This window comes from Aethalodelphis obliquidens, unplaced genomic scaffold, assembly GCF_003676395.1.
Source record: "Aethalodelphis obliquidens isolate GAN/ISIS:26980383/991018 unplaced genomic scaffold, ASM367639v1 scaffold12, whole genome shotgun sequence".
NCBI classification, from domain to species: Eukaryota; Metazoa; Chordata; class Mammalia; order Artiodactyla; family Delphinidae; genus Aethalodelphis; species Aethalodelphis obliquidens.
Window position 1 is genome coordinate 24,035,740 of NW_020837956.1, and position 20,478 is coordinate 24,056,217.

General features: G+C 39.0%; 1 protein-coding gene across 16 annotated transcripts in view; it reads left to right on the top strand.

Annotated features, from left to right (window-relative positions):
- DTNB (dystrobrevin beta) overlaps positions 1-20,478 on the top strand; it is a 244,921-nt gene that overhangs the window by 135,086 nt on the left and 89,357 nt on the right. Inside the window, exon 10 of one of the 16 annotated variants that reach the window (XM_027113671.1) lies at positions 7,141-10,056. The exons of the other annotated variants lie outside the window; for them this stretch is intronic. Coding sequence (XP_026969472.1) covers positions 7,141-7,186 — 46 coding nt within the window. The 3' untranslated portion in view covers positions 7,187-10,056. Of the gene's footprint in view, positions 1-7,140; positions 10,057-20,478 lie in introns of those variants that run through there. 16 annotated transcript variants of the gene reach the window in all.

Sequence of the window (20,478 nt, forward strand, 5' to 3'; positions counted from 1 at the left end):
TTTCCTCTTCATTTGTTAGGTCTGGTGTGTTTTTGCCTTGCTCCTTCATCTACTGTGTGTTTCTCTGTCTTCTCATTTGCTTAACTTACTGTGTTTGGGGTCTCCTTTTTGCAGGCTGCAGGTTCGTAGTTCCCATTGTGTTTGCTGTCTGTTCCCAGTGGCTAAGGTTGGTTCAGTGGGTTGTGTAGGCTTCCTGGTGGAAGGGACTAGTGCCTATTTTCTGGTGGATGAGGCTGGATCTTGTTTTTCTGGTGGGCAGGTCCACGTCTGGCGCTGTGTTTTGGGGTGTCTGTGGCCTTATTATGATTTTAGGCAGCCTCTCTGCTAATGGGTGGGGTTGTGTTCCTGTCTTGCTAGTTGTTTGGCATGGGGTGTCCAGCACTGTAGCTTGATGGTCGTTGAGTGGAGCTGGGTCTTGGCGTTGAGATGGAGATCTCTGGGAGGTTTTTGCCATTTGATATTATGCGGAGCTGGGAGGTCTCTTGTGGACCAGTGTCCTGAAGTTGGCTCTCCCACCTCAGAGGCACAGCCGTGCCACCTGACTGGCGCACGAAGAGCCTTCGGTCTTTCACGTCAAAGACTGAACTTGATAAGATTCAACCAATGCCAGCAGAAGACAGATGATGGCTGAGGCCAAGTTGTCACCCTCTTATCTCATGTCCAAGACCACCATTTTTTTAGCTGCACCCCCAAAGAAATGTACAGCAGGGAAGTTGAGACCCAGGTGTCCACTTGCAAGAGTCAACAGAAGCTCTGGAGTGGCTAGATTGTGGACCACAAACCGTGGGTCCGAAGTCAACACGGGAAATGTTCACACACGCATGTAAAAGGGTCTCCCGCACTCTCGTCCAGGCTAATACCCTTTCCTTTTCCTAATCTTGTGTTTACAAAGTCGTTTGGCAAGGCTTTCAGTAGAGTGCAAATACTCCTAAGAGATTAGACTCCCCCAAAACAAAACAAAAACTGATTGCAGACCACTGACACCTGCACTTCAGGAACAGCAATGTCAGCGGAACACGGAAGTTACAGAGTTTTTTAGCAGAGAGACCAAAAAAAAAAAAAAAATCAGCTAGTTCCATGAAAATCAACCAAGCAAAAGGTTAAGAAGCAGAGAACTATCGAACCTGGTGCTTTGGTAACAAGGGTGACTTCTAAAGTAACTCTCCTAACAACACAGCCCTTTCGCCGCCTTCACTCAGCTGACGCGCGAGAGCGGCCAACGTAATTTAAAAACCTTAGGTTTTACCATTAAATGCCTAGAAGTAAAATTAAAACTCCAGTGGAAATTTGGGACAGGAATTGCAATTAAGTATATTTTAATGTTAATTCCTTACGTTTCATTGTTGGCATAGGGTAGAGATACTCAGATGCTCACAAATTTGAGATTCAAGTTTTGATATTTATTGAGCACCCACAGTGTTCCGAGCCCTTTGTTCACCTCTTCCGTGTATGTTATTTCATTTAACCCTCACAGCAACGTTTGTAGTATACATAGCATTAACCTGTTACATATCAGGGAACAGGATCGGGCAGGTTGCTTGACCTGCCCAAGATCACACAGCTACAAAGTGCTGGAGTTGGGACCAGAGTCTGGGACTCCTCACTCCATGCCAAGCCTTCTTTCCTGGTTTCCTAACGTGCTGACCCAGTAAGAAATTGTTATTGTAGAAACATACGGTAATCAAACCATTGTTTGAACCCTGTGGTTAAGTTTAGAATCAAGGGCAAACATCGAATAGCTGTAACTTGGTTGGTTGAAAAATATAAGGGAGGCAGTGTGATGTGACAGAAGAAAAACTAGATTGAAAATCAAGAGACATCAGTTTACTTTTCTGTAAAATGGTGGTAATAAAACTCATCTTAATTATCTCAGGATATTGTTTAAGGATAATGTATCTGAAAGTGCTTCTATGAGGTTAGGATGTTATAAATACTATATTCTAAACTATTAAAGTCTTTTCCTCAGAATAAAGTGAAGCATGTCATAAAAATGTACACTCCACAAAGGCTGGGACTGTGTTGTTTGTTCTTCACTGAGTTCTCAGTGCCTAAAACAGTGCCTGGTACATGGTAGGCATTTAATACGTATTGAATTAATGAATGACACTAAACATGATTTATATAAACAGACACCTACCCCATCCCCCTTCTTCTGTTTGTTTGTTTTTCCTTCAGTAAATAATATAGGTCACATACCTACAGTACCTAAGGCTTCCACCAGATGTCAGGCATATTTCCTCGACTGAGCCATTGTATTTCTTTTCTGGTGAGTTGAGAATATTATGTAAACAACGTTTTTCAAATAAACCTGGAAAGAAAAAAAAACAGTTTACTTATCATCAACACTGTAGCAAGTTTCCTTCTACTTTGAGAGAAATTAGTTGTTTCTTTTGGTCAAAACATTTTTGTGAAACTTCTGACCCTTAGAGTCTGATAAACTTTCTGCTCGCCTGATTCAAGCAGTTTGCTGGTGCTTAGGATCTAATTATCTAACCACATAATTTTTTTTTCTTAAATTTATTTTATTTATTTTCTTTTGGGCTGTGTTGGGTCTTCGTTGCTGTGCGCAGGCTTTCTCTTGTTGTGGCGAGCGGGGGCTACTCGTCGTTGCGGTGCACAGGCTTCTCATTGCGGTGGCTTCTCTTGTTGTGGAGCATGGGCTCTAGGCACACAGGCTCAGTAGTTATGGCTCACGGCCTCTAAAGCACAGACTCAGTAGTTGTGGCGCACGGGCTTTGTTGCTCCGTGGCATGTGGGATCTTTCTGGACCAGGGCTCGAACCTGTGTCCTATGCATTGGCAGGCGGATTATTAACCACTGCACCACCAGGGAGGCCCTAACCACATAATTCTTATATCAGATTTCTTTAATTAGCAATTCATCACCATTACATTTCAGTTTATGGTTTATTTATTTATTTCTGATGTCAGCTCAGTATATTTGTTCCTCTGAATTCCAGCAAGGAAGAGCGTGACTGGTATCCCCCTCGATACACCTGCGGCTGATCTGTTCTCTTAAACAGCGGTTATTGCAGCCCACAGGCTAAATCCAGCCTGTCACCTGTTTTTGTCTGGCCCATGACCTAAGAATGATTTTTTTATATTTTTGAATGGTTGAAGAGAAATAAACAGGAGAATAATATTTTGTGAAAGTTATATGAAATTCAGATTTCAGTGTCCATAAGTAAACGTTTATTGGGACACAGCCATGCTAATTCCTTTACGTATTGTCTATGGCTGCTTTGGGGCTACAATGGCAAAATTGAGTCTTTGTGACTGAAATCGTATGACCCTCAAAGCCTAAAATATTTATTATCTGGCTCTTCACAGAAAAGTTTGCCAATCCCTACTCTTAAAAAAGAGTTGATAAAAACTGCAAATTTAGGGCACTGTGTGCTTCTTGGTATTCATTTTTCTGAATGATCATCATATTCTTTGGTTTGATGGTCCAGGTTTTTGTGTGTGTGTGTTTTTTTTTTCCCACCCAAGCTTAAAGGTTAATTTGGTAACTTCTTCTGTTAAAACATTTGGTTAAAGTTTGTTACTTAGAAACCAGACTACCTTCTTCCTGTTTCTCTGGCAGCATGTGCCTATATACATGTGTAGCATGTTTGAACAGCTAAACTAACCAGTTTCCTCCACACCTTGTATCAAAACAGAATTAACCTAGACAATTAAAAAACTGTTAAATTATAAAAGTATAATTAAAATAACACTTCAGTATGGCTCTTAATTGTCCTATTTTAACTACTCTTCTGTTTAATACTGACTTAGACTATACATATGCACTAGCTTGATTTAATCAAGCCATATCTGTCCTCTTTGCTGTTTTTCTATACCAAGACATAGTTTATTTTTTTTGTTTTTTGAACTTTAGACAACTGTGCTTTAAACATCTGGTGCTTTCAGTGTTTGTGAACTTTTTAGTATAACGCAAAAATTCTGCCAGTTTTGTTCTTATTCATGATGACTTTAAGTAGATCAGTAGGAATTCACCAGACCAGGAATAATCTAAGACCATTTGTAACCCTATGAGAAAACAGGTCTAACTTCTTGTTTATGTTGTTTAGTTATTTAAGCACATATTTCTGACACTTCTTTCAAATGATGGAGGAATTTGGAATTTGAAATGACTTTTGTGACAAGGGTACTTCTGGCTAGTTGTCCTGTGGCAAACCAAACGCCTTATTGTTTGCACCTTTTTTATGAGCCAGATTTGTTTTTTTTTCAATGAGAGTTATTAACTGCTTTTACTATATTCCAAAATAAATTGTTATAGAATTTATGATATTGATAAGTTGATCTGGAGTGAAATCACTGTCTTCCACAAGTATTTACTGAATGTGAATTGTGAGTGGGGCTCTGTGGATGCTGAGAAGAGTCTTATTTGAGGAAACCAGCAAGATGATACTTTTCTCTTAGATTCCTAGGTGAATCTGATGTTCTAGTCACTTGAAAGGAGTATCAGATTCATTCTGGTCTCCTGAGGCTGAACCTATTTGGAAGGTTATAATTTTGAGCTATTTCCAACAGGCAAGTCATACTTTGGCTCTTAGATCATAGCTCATCTGGTATTAATTCTGTCTTGGTTTTGCCGTAATGATTTTGAAAAACCTAGGCATGGTGACACGGTCTGCTCACTAGTGGGCCATCAGATATCTAACATTTCAGGTTTATCTAATTTGACCGTTTGAGAAAAGAAAAGCTGCTTTTTATTCTATTTAGATAACCTAGAATGTGAAGACTCTTATTTTGCTGAGATGATTTTGAAAACCTAGCAGCTGAGGAACACAAGATTCTCTTAGAGCCTTGAGCTTCACTCAGTTCTGGTTTGGGTGTTGTCTGTTTGGCTCCATTTCAGGCTAAAGGTCCCAGATAATCATTCTCTTCTGGGCTTTGGGTAGCTGGCCCGGGAAGTGTATCTCTCCAAAAAAGAAGGAGGGAGCACAGAGGGCACTGGTACCAAGGGTGATGCATCATGTGAGATAGTCCTAGGAATAGGATAAGATTTTTGCCTCAACTTCTGTGTGTGTGTGTGTGTGTGTGTGTGTGTGTGTGTGTGTTGGGGACGGGAGAACTTGCATATACTCAGAAACCCACACATGTGAGTGTATATGTGCGGCTCCTGTGTGTGTGTGTGATGGAGAGGCATGGTCATGTGAACAGCAGATGTGGTGATGGACTATGATGCAGTAAGGAGAAATAGCATTATTTAATACAAGCATACTCAAGGTTTAATCCTAGGAGGATAATTATTTATAAGTGGTTGTGACTTTGATCTGCTCAGTTTCACCCGCCCCTTGGGATTTTTCTCACTCTGTTTAGCACTGTACTGCCATAAAACAGTCTGCTTTTAAACTCTAAATCTAGCATTGCCCAAACACCATCCCTTGGTTTTCTTTCTTTGTTTTTAATTGTGGTAAAATACACATAACATAAAATTTACCATCTTAACCATTTTTAAGTGCACAGTTCAGTAGTGTTAAGTATATTTACATTGTTGTGAAACAGATCTCCAGAGCTTTTTCAACTTGCAAATTGAAAACAATATATCCATTAAACATCAACTCCTCTTTACCAGGATCCTCTGGTAACCACCATTCTACTTCCTCTTTCTATGAATTTGAGTACCTAAGATACCTCATATGAGTAGAATCATATATTATTTGTCTTTATGTGACTGTCTTATTTCACATAGCATAATGTCCTCATGGTTCATCTATGTTCTAACATGTGTCAGGATTTCCTTCCTTTTTAAGGCTGGATAATATTCCATTGTATGTATATACCACATTTTGTTTGTCCATTCCTTTGCCAACAGACATTTGGGTTGTTTCCACCTTTTGGCTCTTCTGAATAATGCTATGAAGATGGGTGTACAAATATGTCTTTGAGACCCTGCTTTTAATTCTTTGGGTTATATTCCCAGAGGTTGGATTGCTAGATGATATGGTAGTTCTATTTTTAGTTTTTGAGGAACCTCCATACTGTTTTCCATAGTGGTTGCACCATTTTACAATCCCATGAACAAAGTATAAGGGTTCCAGTTTCTCCACATCCTTACCAACACTTGTTATTTTCTGTTTTGTTTTGTTTTTAAGTTACCCTAATGGGTATGAGGTAATAGAACATTGTGGTTTTGATTTGTCTTTTTTTTAAAACAGTTTTATTGAGGCATAATTTACACAGCATAAAATTCACCCACTGTTACAGTTAAATGAGTTTTCGTAAATGTATGTTGTTTTGCACCTATCACCACCATCCAGTTTTAGAACTTTTTCATCATCCAAAAAAGTTCCCTTGTATCCCAGCTCCCACCTATAGCCCCAAGGCAACCACTGATATACATCCTGTTTCTATAGTTTTGCCTTTTCTAGAAATTTTGTATCAACAGAATCATATGTAGTTTTTTGTTTCTGGCTTCTTTCACTTAACATAATATTTTTGAGGCTTATCCATGTTGTAGCAAGTATCAGTAGTTTATGCCTTCTCAATGCTGAAAATATCCCATTATATGAATACCACATTTTGTTTATCCGTCACCTGTTGATGGACACTTGGCTCATTTACAGTTTTTGACTATTATGAATAATCCTGCTATGAACATCTTTGTCTTTGTGTGGACATATGTTTTCACATGTCTCTCGGGTAGATACCTAGGAGTAGAATTGCTGGGTCATGCAGGGTAACAGTATACTTAACATTTTAAGAAACTGCTGAACTGTTTTTTGAAAGTGACTGTACCTTTTAGAATCCCACCAGCAATACATGAGAGCTCCAGTTTCTCCGCATTCTCACCAGTGCACTGGGTATATTGTCAGTCTTTTGTATTTATAGCCATCCTAGCTAGTGAGTAGTGGTACCTTATTGTAGTTTTAATTTGCATTTCCCCAGTGACTAATAAACCATTCATACATCTTCTTTCTATAATTGTCTATTTATATCTTTCACCATTTTAGGGTAGTTTTAGATTTAGAGAAATGTAGCTAAGATAGGACAGAGAGTTCCCGTATACCCTGCACTCAGTTCCCCTGTTGTTAACATTTTACAGATGAACCAATATTGATATTGTTATTAACTGAGCTCCATGCTTTATTGAGATTTCATTAGTTTGTTTCCTAATGTCCTTTTTCTTTACCAGGTTCCCGTCCAGGGTACCATTACATTTATTCGTCATGTCTCCTTAGGCCCCTCTGGCCTGTGACAATTTCTCTCGCCCGTTTTATAACTGGTTGGATTGTCGTCTGCTTACTGAATTTTAAGAGTTCTTTATATATTCTGGACACAAGTTCTCTGTCAGATATATGATCTACAGATAATTTTTTCCAGTCTATGTCTTATCTTTTCATTTTCTTAATGATCTTTTGAAGAGAAAAACTCTTAATTTTGAGCAAGGCCACGTTATCAATTTTTTTCTTTTATGCATTGTGCTTCTCGTGTCATATCTAAGAAACTTTGCCTAACCCAGGGTCACAGTGATTTTCTCCTGTGTTTTCACCTAGAAGTTTTATAGTTTTAACCTTACATTTCAGTCTATAATCCATTTTTGTGTTAATTTTGAACTAATTTTTGTGTATGGTTTAAGGTAAGGGTCTAAGTCCCTTTTTTTGCATGTGGACTTAATTATCATATAATTCATGTGGCTCATTCCCTTACTTCATTCAGATCTCTCCTTAAATGTTAGCTTCTCAGAGAGCCTCATCTTAACTGTCTCACCTAAAATAGCACCATCGTCAGTATCCCATTGCCTTGTTTTAGTTTCTTCGTGGCACTGTTATATGACATTACTTTATATGTTTTTGTATTTCTTTATAATCTATACTCCACTAGATCGTAAGCCGTTTGAAGACAAAAACTTTATTTTGCTTCCTGCTGTATCTCCAGGGTATAGAATGGACCTGGCAAATAGTAGACCTTAAATAAATATCTGTGGAATGAATAAATGCATGTGTATATGCTCACGGCTTACTAATAGCAGTGATCTTCATGAAGTATTCAGGCTATACCAGAAATTATATCAGTATGTGAGGATGAAGCAGGTCTTTTTCTTGTGTTTTTAAAGAGCTAGAGCTAATAATATCAACATTCTTGGGTTGGAAGCCATGATCCTGCAATTCATTATGATTACTAACAAATCCTTGAAAAATAATCATTAATATTGGAGAAGTCTGCTTTTCTTTGAGCTTTTTTTCTCCCCTAGCTACACCTGTGGTATACTTGTAACATAATTTCTTGCAGATATTGAGCCTCAGAAGTTTATTTCATTGAGTTAAATTTCTTAATAGAATGTATATACTGTGATCTGGTTGCAAGTCAGGATAATCTGAATATTTCTTAGCACCTTTACAGGTCTTGCCCACTTTTGACTACTAAGTTTAACACCTACTAAGTTAGCCTTTTTCATTCTTGTTAAACCTCAACTCTGTGTACAGAGTTGACAAATCAATCTTCTTGAATCACTGCCTTTGTCATATTACTTCCCTATTTAAAAATCTACAAAACTCCACTGACTATAGAATTAAGGAGGCACTCCTCAAGCTGGAATTCAAGGCCCTGTGTAATCAGGACCCACCTTCCTTTTTTAATCTTATCTTCTACTGCTAAATTATTGCAGGACAAAGCCTCACTTCCGCCAGACCTGCCTCCTTCCTACCCTTTAAAAAATGTTATCTCTTCCCATACCTCTGAGCTGGCTCATGATGTCCTAGCCCAAATACCCCCTTTTCCTGAATGCCCTTCTTGTCTCTTCCAGACTTTCCATGCTTTATATGTCCATGAGCTGAGCTTAGATTCTGCTGCATTCATGAAACCTTCTTTGAACCCTAGAGGCAGCTAACTCTTATGAATCTCTCCCTTCCTTACCTAGATTCTTTTAGCTCTTGTTTTATTAGTCATTTGGGCACCCAATAAAGTGCTCTCTCCTTCTTTAAGGATTTCTTGAGTATGTATTGAACCTGGATTTCTTGAAGACTGTAAGCACTTCCTTTGCACCGTCAACTTCTTAAGGTCTGGGATTGTATATCCTTAGTAACTGGCACACTCCAGTGTTGGTGGAACTAAACTCTACTGATTTGTTGTACTTCTGGAGTATGGAGCCCAGTTGTAAATTCTAGTTAAATGAGGTTAAATTTGACAAGTTTCTTGTCCTTCTCTTCAAGGTCACACTATAGGCCTTTACTACTTGTTTACTTGGTATGACTTTGATACGCCCTTACTGAAGCTTTGGAAGGCAATTAAAGAAAGGTTACTCAGATTGTAAAAATCTTATTTTTTATTAGATTTTGGAGAGAGGTTCTTATTTTACTACTTGAAATAATTCTAGAGATAAAGATAAGGTTAAAGTAAGGCATCTTCTCCTTTGGTAAAAGGACCTTTCTCTTTTGTCTCACTTATTTTTTCCCTATTGGATAATTTAATGGGATCATTTTAAGGGTAAAATTGGATACATGGACTCTAAGCATGAATTTAAGAAAATATTCTGTTAATTCATATTGAATAATCTTCCCCGTTGGTTTCTCGCTTTTTTAGTAGAATTCTTTTTGGAATTTAAGTGACTTCTTTATTCTCCTTAGCCATTTCTTCCAAGCTGTCACCACCTCATGTTTAATTCTGTATAAGCCCAACTGTTATTTTTCACTCATTTCCTGTGTCCAGTTTATTACAAGAAAAACATTCTTGTTAAGAGCTTCTCCGTAGAGTTTCTTGAGATGAATATTTAACATCTTCAGTTTGAGAAATTGATTAAACTGCCATTTATGTTATCTCTCTGAGCTCAGCCTTTAAATCTAGACCTGGCATAATATGTAGGGATAAAAATCTTGCTGACAGATTGGATGTGGAGTATGAGAGGAAGAGAGATGTCACTTTGACCTGAACAATTGGAAAGATAAGAGATGGGGATACCTACAGGTGAACAAGTTTGTCTAGAATGAGAGCTCCATTTGGACATGTTGAGGTTTTTTTGATACCCAAATAGAGATGTCAAATAGGCAGTTTATATAAGTCTTGAGGGCATTCATGGCTCTTTTTCCCTCCCTCCCTCCCTCCCTCCCTCCCTTCCTTCCTTCCTTCCTTCCAACATGTAAGGATCAAACCCTGTTACTAGTTTCTTACTTCTTTAGATGATTATTCAGTTAATTGATTTTTTAAAATTCTTTTTTTCTAATATGCAGAGTTAAGGTGATTTTTTAAATCTCCAAACACATGAGACTTTGGAGGGTAATTTTTGTTGGTTTCTGATACTATCGACTTTTGGTAGGAGGTGGTATTCTATATGATGTTGATTCTTTGGTAGAGTTGAGATTTCTTTTAGGGTCAAGTATCTGAACAATTTTTCTAAACATCCTCTGTATGCTTAAAAATGTTCTCAGATTAGTTTTTGTTGTTTTTTTAATTTATTTTATTTATTTTTGGCTGCGTTGGGCCTTCGTTGCTGCACACAGGCTTTCTGTACTTGTGGCAAGCGGGGGCTACTCTTCATTGCGGTGTGCAGGCTTCTCATTGCGGTGGCTTCTCTTGTTGCAAAGCACGGGCTCTAGGTGGGCGGGCTTCAGTAGTTGTGGTTCACGGGCTCGCGGGCTCTGGAGCGCAGACCAGTAGTTGTGACGCACGGGCTTAGTTGCTCTGCGGCATGTGGGATCTTCCCGGACCAGGGCTCGAACCCATGTCTCCCACACTGGCAGGCGGATTCTTGACCACTGCGCCACCAGGGAAGCCCTCAGATTAGTACTGAGCGCAGTGTTCTCCCATATTCCCATTAGATAAAGCTTATTAATTATGTGTGTAGAAAAGATTAAGTTTAATTTTAAAAATAAAAATGCATTAAGTGATTATAGATGAAAATGCCAACTGGCTTAATATTATGGGAGAAGCTTGTGGTACATTTTCCATTGAGAGCATTAGATACAGAGGAGTTATTTCTAAACAATTTGGGCAGAAATGACCATGATGTACTCTGGAGAATTGTGTGATGACTCAGAGAACCTTTAGTGATGACGAAGATACTGATGTCAGAGATGTATTTAGAGAGTTTGGATGAAATTGAGTCATCAAAGTGAAACAGAGTTATATTTCTAATTTATTGTGATCTTAAAGTTATAAGTAGCAGTGGAAGGAAGGAGAGTAATAGGAAAGTAGGAGAAGTATAAGTGGCAGCAAGCTTTTGATATTTTTCTTTTTTAAAAACAGGGAAAGCAATCCCGTATATAACTTGATCTTTCCCAAGGAAAGATCTCCAAAAGTAACTTGAACACGTAAACCTTTAAATGGATCAAGTCAAATGTTTTGTTGCTCTGGGTACACTGCAGTAAGTCATGAGTGAAAAAGCACTGGTGGATCCAAAAGCTTAACATCTTTGAAATGAAAAATACTCTAGACCCCTCCTAACACATCATCAAAGTCACTTTCAGCATTCTGTCTACAGCACCATCCTTTAGCTTCCTGTGACTCTGTCCATTTGTCATTTCCCAAACCTTTATATGGGGACAGAGGAATAGTGAAGACCTTGAGTGAAGAAGCTGTAAGAGTACCATTATCAGCTGTACTTCTACTCTGGGAATTCCAGCAAACCATGCAAACAGAGGTGTGGGGTGTGAAGTAGAGTGCATGGCGCTAACAGGGGCACCAGTTAGAGAGCCACTTAAAAAGCCTTCATGAACTGTTGTTTAATCCTTACACAGTGTTTAGACTTAGAAACCTTTTCAAAGACAATAATTTCAGGTATTAATTAGGGATTTCTGTGTAACTGCAGAGAGTGATGGATAAATTTATGAATATCCCTGAACCTTCTAACATAAAGCAAACTAGTCTACTTTGCAATAGGTTTGTAGTAAGTTTGAAATCAGGAAGTATGTATCCTGCAACTTTTGTTCTTTTGGGAGATTATTTTGGCTGTTCTATCTTTCTTGTATTTCTATATGAACTTAGGATCAACTTGTCCATTTCTACAAAAAAGGCAGCTGTGGTTTTGATAGGGATTGAACTGAATCTGTAAATCAATTTGGGGAATATTACTGTTTTCACAATGTTAAGTCTTCCAATCCATGAACATGGAGTGTTTTTCCATTTATTTAGATCTTCTTTGATTTATTATTTTTTTAATAAATTTATTGATTTTATTTTTGGCTGCATTGGGTCTTCATTGCTGTGCTTGGGCTTTCTCTAGTTGTGGCAAGTGGGGGCTGTGCTTCGTTGTGGTGAGCGGGCTTCTCATAGCAGTGGCTTCTCTTGTTGCAGAACACAGGCTCTAGGTGGGCAGGTTTCAGTAGTCGTGGTGTGCAGGCTCTAGAGCACAGGCTCAGTAGTTGTGGTGCACAGGCTTAGTTGCTCTGCGGCATGTGGAATCTTCCTGGACCAGGGCTCGAACCCGTGTCCCCTGCATTGGCAGGCAGATTCTTAACTACTGAACCACCAGGGAAGCCCAAGATCTTCTTTAATTTCTTTCAATGATGTTTTGTAGTTTTCAGTGTACAGGTGTTGCATTTCTTTGATTAAATTTATTCCTAAGAATTTTATTCTTTTTGATGCTATTATAAATGAAATTGTTTTCCTAATTTCATGTTCAGATTGTTCATTGCTGGTATATAGAAATACAACTGATTTTGTACATTGACCTTGCAGTTTGTTTATTAGCTCTAACAGTTTCTTTTTGGGGGGTGAGGGGTAGATTCTTTAGGGTTTTCTATATATGAGATCATTTCATCTGCAAATAGAGACAGTTTTACTTCTTCCTTTACAGTTTAGATATCTTTCATTTCTTTTTCTTGCCTAATTGTTGTGGTATACCCTCACTGTTGAATGATAATTTATCTGGGTTTAAAATCTAGCCAAAAGATGTTTTTCCTTCATTCTTTGAAGATATCATTCCTCTATTATCTTGTAACCAGTCTTGATAACAATCTGATTCCCCTTCCTTTTTGTTGACCCTCTCATATTTCACTAGTAACTTTTATGGTTTTCTTTATAACATTGGTAATTTGAAGTTTTACTATAATTTGTCTGGATACAAAGTTTTTTAAAAAGTTTATTTAATTTGTTTTACTACTCAGAGAATTCTTACTCTCTAAAGGTTCATGTCTTTCATCAATTCTGAAAAATTCTCATCCATTTGATGTGTTAGATACTATTGCCTCTCCTTCATTGCCTCTGGTCTCTCTGGAACTCTGAGTTATAGACTTTAAAACTGGATTTAGCTCTAATGTTTCTTAACTTAAAAAAAAAAAAGTACCATCAGCCTTTAGCAGTATTCAGGCTTGTATATTCAGCCTATCTGTGGAGGTTTTTTAAAAATCTCAGTAGGGACTTCCCTGGTGGCACAGTGGTTAAGAATCTGCCTGCTGGGCTTCCCTGGTGGCGCAGTGGTTGAGAGTCCGCCTGCCGATGCAGGGGACACGGGCTCGTGCCCCGGTCCGGGAAGATCCCACATGCCGCGGAGCGGCTGGGCCCGTGAGTGCATGGCCGCTGGGCCTGCGCGTCCGGAGCCTGTGCTCCGCAATGGGAGAGGCCACAACAGTGAGAGGCCCGCGTACCGCAAAAAAAAAAAAAAAAAAAAAGAATCTGCCTGCCAATGCATGGGACACAGGTTCAAGCCCTTGTCTGGGAAGATCCCACATGCCACGGAGCAACTAAGCCCATGTGCCACAACTACTGAGCCTGCACTCTAGAGCCTGTGAGCCACAACTACTCAGCCCACAAGCCACAACTACTGAAGCCCGTGCGCCTAGAGCCCGTGCTCCATGACAAGAGAAGCCACTGCAATGAGAAGCCCTTGCACCACAACGAAGAGTAGCCCCTGCTCACTGCAACTAGAGAAAACCCGTGCGCAGCAAAGAAGACCAACACAGCCAAAAATAAAAAAATTATAAATAAATAAATAAAATTAAAAAATCTCAATAGTTATGGTTTTCATTTAAAAAATCTCTAATTGGTTATTTTTCAGAACATTTAATGAATGCTACTCTATCCTTTAGGTGCCTGAGGGTATTAAATATACTCATTTTAAAGACCTTTTTAGATGCTCTGTTTTCTCTGGGATTTTTTTGGGAGGGGGAGGTGGGATTTGGTTAAGTTCTTCCAACCTCCTCAGAGTTGGCCTGCAATCCTGTGTGTAGCTGATGGCAGCTCAGCACAGCCCTTGCTCACCACGATGGCTTCTTGTTTATTTTCTTCCTTGGGGGATACGTCTTCATTATTTTTAGGCTTAAAGAAAGTTTTCCTTTTTTTAAAAAATTGGATTCTAGCTATGCATGTATCAATTAATTTTTATATCTTTAAGTCCTTTTTCTTTGGTACAGGAGGGTGAGCTCTCAGCATGTGCTCAATCTGCCAGTTTGAACCAGAAATCCCTACACTATCCCTTCAGCTGGTTTATAATTCACTTTCATAGCACTGTCTCCAAAGGTCTCTGTATGGCCTTTTTAGCAGAGACTTTGATACACATTTAATGAGTGGCGTGTGGTTCTTTATTCCCCTGGCAAACTCCCTAATGTATTAGGGCATTTAAAATTACTTTTAGATTCTTTTGGCCCAGAAATTAAATACCAAGGCCGATTTAACAGGCAGAGTTGACCTCATGCATTTATTACATATGAGAAATAGTCCTGTTTTCCTGTGTCCAGGTAAACTCCTGAGAACATTATTTAGTCATCATTACTCCTCCCACTCAAGAATTTTTACCATCCCAAATGGCCTGTCAGGTATCCTTCTTTGACTTCCTTATCAGGACATCTCTTCCATGAGCCCTTCACCAATTTGTACTTTTTGGTTTAGCTAAAACATTGTTTCACGTAGAGTGGAATGGAAAGTAGAATCATAAAATTTCACTATTGAAAAATATTTGTTGCGCACCCACTATGTGTCAGTCAAAGTGTCAGGTAAGCAGTGTGAACACGGTGGTGGAATAAACCCTATGGGCCCTGCTGTCATGAAGCTTACAGCCTCTTGAGTGAGGCCAGTCAAAAAGTAAATGCTAATTATATGTAATTGCAAACTGTGACGAGGGCTATACAAGAGAAGAAAGGGATACTATGAGTGAGTACAGCAGAGACTTCTATTTCAAATTTTGTAGTAAGGAAAGGGGTTTTCAAACTTTTTAAAACAGCGGTGGAACATTTTATTTATATGAACTCTTACATGGAATGGAAGTGGAGCTGCTCTTATTGAAATGAGGTTGGCACCTAATCCCCTTGCTCTCCTCATTGGATTCTGAAGCACCTTGTGGAATCTTTTGATGCCCAGGGAATACATGTGAAAACCACTGTTCTAGAACCATCCCCAGACCAATTAGCTGAGGCACAAAGGGCTTTATTGTCCAGAGTCATATGGGTCACTTCATCTGCTTAGTACCAGAATTGGAAGGTGAACCCAGTTCTCCCACACTTGAGTTCTTTCCACTCTCCACTGCCCCTTCTTCCCCTTTGATGCATTTTTATTATAAACTGAAGGCATTTCAATCTCTGGTATTCTGTAGTTCATTTTTTTTTCCCCCTGAAATTAATTTCACCCGTTGTTGTTCACATTGCCCTTCATATTCTGTGCTTTCATCCCTCTTGTATATCCTTACAGTTTGTAGCCTTGAAAGATGTTATCCCGCCACTGTTTTGTTTTTATTATATTTCTGTTATGCCGTATGAACCTACTCTTTTATTTTCTGCTAAGCATTCGAACACATGCATTCATTCCATTCTGTAGAATTGTATTATTGATATCAAAGTGTTTATGTTAACTAGCTAGCGGTCTGATTTGTTGGGTTGCCTTTTCTTGCCTCTTCATTTATCTCAAATGATAAGAGTTCTTTCCCAGTCCTGACAACACTTAGGTTGTTAGTCTGGCTTCCATTTTGACTTACTCTGTTTTTACTGTAAATAGTTGTGTATCGTTTACCATTTTGTCTTACTTTTGCTTTACTGTGGCAGAAAAGTTCAGGGCCTGCGTTTGAATGGAGTAGCATATTTGCCCAGAACACTTAGGAAGTGTAAAGAAGTCGTGAAAATTAAGGTGGACTAGGAGACCTGGGCTGTAGTGTCTGGTTAGTGACTGTGGAGAGAAAGATGTTTGTTCTGACTTGGGAGATGAGTAGAGAATTGATGATGAGGGGCAGAGTGGTAGCATGAGACCTGTGCTTAGGAAAGTAATTTTAACCATAAGAAATCAGACGACCGGGCTTCCCTGGTGGCGCAGTGGTTGAGAGTCCGCCTGCCGATGCAGGGGACACGGGTTCGTGCCGTGGTCTGGGAGGATCCCACATGCCGCGGAGCGGCTGGGCCCGTGAGCCATGGCCGCTGAGCCTGCGCGTCCAGAGCCTGTGCTCCACAACGGAAGAGGCCACAACAGTGAGAGGCCCGTGTAGCGCAAAAAAAAACAAACAAAACGAAATCAGATGAGCAATAGCTTAAAGGTTCTCTGGACACCAGTGGACTAATAGAAAACCTTTACGGTATTTAAGTTACACTAACCAAATGCATGCTGAAAGGTGATGATGCCAGTGGAGATGGTGGAGACCAGGAGCAGATAGATTTAAGAGCTCTCGAGCAGATGAAATAGAAAAGAGGCCACAGGATGACTCTGAGTGTCAGGGACATTCTCGTCAGGTGATTGTCCTGCTAGAGGTGTCCCTGAAAGCCCACCTACTCAACAGCTCACACTGTATAGCCCTTCTCTTTTAGTTGCCCTCTGATGATATGCCTTTATGGAGCAAGGAGCTCTTTGCATCTAAGGTAGATGCAAAGGTAGGTAAGGTAGGTAGGTAGACACCATGGTTCTATTTTTTTCATTCTGCTTGTGTTTCCATTAACTCCTCTTCAACAAAACAAAACAAAAAAGTCAAGGCTTGCTCGTTCTTCCTAGCTCCCAATTGCTACCAGAGTTCTGCCAGCTGCTTTCTTATCAAGAGGTTGGCAATTAGGAGAGGCCCTAAGAAAGGAGGTAAGGGGGTGCTCCTGAATATCCCCATCAGAATGGAATTGCAGACTGTGTTAATTAGGTCACTGATTTGCCGCAGAACTTGGATTCTGTTGCAGGAGGGTGTGTTTCACGTTTAAGCTTCTAAGGATTGGTGCCTACTCTGTGTGCTGCATCTGCCTTCCTGTCATTGGCTGCATTCGACTGCTTGATGGACTCGCTGACGGAGTGCAGACGTGTGCTTGCCTTCTAATGAATTGTTTTCTTGTACCTGCTTTTTCCCAAAATGCTCTGTGGGATATACTACCTTGTAGAGAAGATTCTTCATCATGTGATTATTCTGTTTCCTGAGAGACAACAGCAGTGTAATAATGCATTAGATGCCAGATCCATAGAGAAAGAAGAAGGGTTTGCTACAGAATGTAAAGGTTTGATAGCTTTTCCTTGCCTTTATGTTTCTGCTGCTTGAGCTGCTGGGCTGATGATGATTGTGTTTATTTTTGGCAGGATGCTAGAGCCTCTGGAACTTCCCATCCAGTTATTATAAAGAAGGGAAGCCCATTGTATCTTTTCTTGGTTAATTGGTTAATTTTAAAAATATACAAGAGTCAGCTTGTCTCCTATAATATGTTTGTTTCCATTTTTGAAGACAGGTTTCAGTAATAACCGTATGAACAGATCAGGAAATGACATTGCATCATGTATTTCATTGACCTCTCTGTGAGCAGAAACTTGATATTTAACTTGTCCTCTTTTCTCATCTTTCTAGAAATATAGGAGTTGACGTCTGTAAAGTATTCACAACTTCCTCTCTAAGTTTAATGAACAAGGAGAACAACGAAGGAAAGATTCAGGGATTCATTGTGGAAAGGTTTTTAAAATAGTACATTTCTGACGATTTAATTATCTCTTTCATAGGACCCTTTGCCTACTTTTTCAGTGTAATCATATTAAACTGAGCAATACTACTAAATAATTTGCTAATTATTGCCTCATTTTACAATTCTATCCTTTTCCAGAGCTAGAGCAAGATACCTGGCTTCCTCTGGGTGTCTCTAGATGCTATCTAGTGGTGAAAATTCTGTATAAGAATGTGTCTGTGGTAAACCTTTCCTTCCCTGAGAAATATTTCATTCTAAGTCTTATACCACAAATGGCTATGCTGAACTGCTAGAAATAGGAATTGAGGCATGTGTGTTTGTTGATAGGTCTTTTTTACATCAATGGATTAGTTGCAATGTATTTAGAAGTTGGTGTTGGAAATCTTAAATCTTTTCTTTCGGTTAATTAATTGTCAGTGACCAATAAAGTAAAATGTACTTTCCTAAAAGTCAGAGAAACCTCATTATAAATATATAATATTGTATTTTGCTACATTGACAATACCATATGGTTATTTTTTAATGGTTTTCCCAAAGGCAGTTTCATTGGCTTGTTTAAGCTCTTTGCTTTGGCAGATAACCATAGAACCTCCTGGAGTGACGGGAGATGGTTGGTCTGGTACATAGACATTAATAAAGAGCAAAACATTGCACTACTCGTGAAGGATAGGAGTGAGCTGTGCTTGTCATAACTGTTTTCTAGAGGCAGGCAGGGTGCTTTTAGAGAGAGTAATAGAGGGAATTCCTTGGTGGTCCAGTGGTTAGGACTCGGCGCTCTCACTGCCAGGGCCCCGGGTTCGATCCCAGGTCGGGGAACTAAAATCCCACAAGCTGCGCAGCGAGGCCAAAAAAAAAAAAAAAAAAGAATCCTAGAGATTAAGGAGATCTTAGAATCTGCCCTCCTTAATATTTCACCAGAGCTACAGTGTGCCATTATTATAGATCATTATAAGTCCATGTTTCCTCTTCATTATAATGGAATAATTAGATAAACTGACTTTCATATTAGATCATATATTGTTTCAATGTGGAGGTCTGTGAATAGGTTTATAGGCTACCAAATTTTGGAGGGTAATAACTAAGAAGAGAGAAACAAATAGCACCTTCATCCTAAAGCAGTGTCATCTGGGCTTATCACCCCAAGCGGAGATTCAGGAGTGCCTGGACCCCAGACTAGGTCATTTGACACTTTTCCTTCAATAAAACTTAATCCTTAAGTAAGTGAATGTTTTCCATTGATTTGCTCTTCAGTCTTTTTTCTGGGAGTATTACCCACTTCTTTGGAGAAGTGGTGCTCTCTCAGTCCTAACTGTGTTGTTCTAAGAGGACAGCTAATCAAAGTATTGGGCCCTCTGTCTACCAGAGGGCGTAGATGACTCAAGGTAGGTCATCTTGAGTCTTTTCTGGGAATCTCAGATTGGAATGAGGGAAGAGATTTTGTTCACCAAGGGTAACGTTACCAGAAAGAAGTGAGGCAGAAGTTGTTTCTTGTTAAGCATAAAAAGCTGTGACATCTGTATAGACTCTGATTCAAAATGAGGCCTCAGCAAAGATAACAATGAGTGTCCTAATGACATTCCAGTGTCCTGGAAGCCCCCACCCTTCATGAAGTTTAGTTACGAATTTAGTTATCATTTAGTTATGATACTTAGTAAATTCATCTTTTTTTTTTTTTTTAAGATACTTCAAGTTAGATTTGAAGCCAGTGGTCCTGAACTAGGGCTGTGTTTCTTAAAGATGAGAATTTATTCTTCCCTGAGAACTCTAATCTGAAAAATTCATTTGGACAATACAGAGATGCCTGGGTTAGGATGGTGAATGTGTGGATTTGATCTATTCAGTGTCATTAGAACCAGATAAAAGTGGTTTCCAATGCTGGTCCTGCCACTTACTAGTTTTGTGACCTTAAGCATGTTAATAATCCCCTTTAACCTTTATTTCTTTATTTGTAAAATAAGAATACCATCATGAGTAGTAGCAAGAATTCCGGTAATGGATCTGAGGACCTAGCTGAGGGCTGATGCAGAGCTCATACTCAGCAAATGTTTGAGGTGCATTACCCCTTTCCTCCCAACACTCTCCAGTGTTCTAAAAAGAAATATATGCACATACACAGCAAATCTTGTAACTGTTAACTTCATGGAATTTTTTATATTGTTTTCCTGTACTGGTCTGTGGTTAACTATTTGAAATAATTAAGTTGTCTTTGTTAGAAATGATTTTACACATTTTTTATTGTGAATGATAATTATCAGTTAGATTTGACCTAAATGTAATATGTTAAGCTAAAGCTTAAACGCCTATTGTGAAGACTAAGTATGAAGACTAATTGGAATATAAACTTCTTGTGGGCAGGAACAGTCTTCAACTTGTTTTTGTTTTTTCTCAAAGCCCCTAATAGTGCCAGGCATGAATAAACCATGGATTTTTGTTTGTTTGTATATTGGAAAGACCCTTGTTTATTTAAATGGAATTTGTAGTAATCAGAAGGACTTTATGGAGATACGGAAATTTCTGGAGCCATTTCTCTCATTAAAAAAAAGTGAGAGTGTAACCTTGGTAAGTCTATGAAGAAAGACATTCCAGGATAGATACCTAGGAGAAGCTTCGAAAGCAGGGGCTTAGAAGAAGTGAATGAACAACTTGCTTGAAAGATGTGGAAGACCTGAGTTTTGACAGATAAAAGAATGAAGTAGTCACAG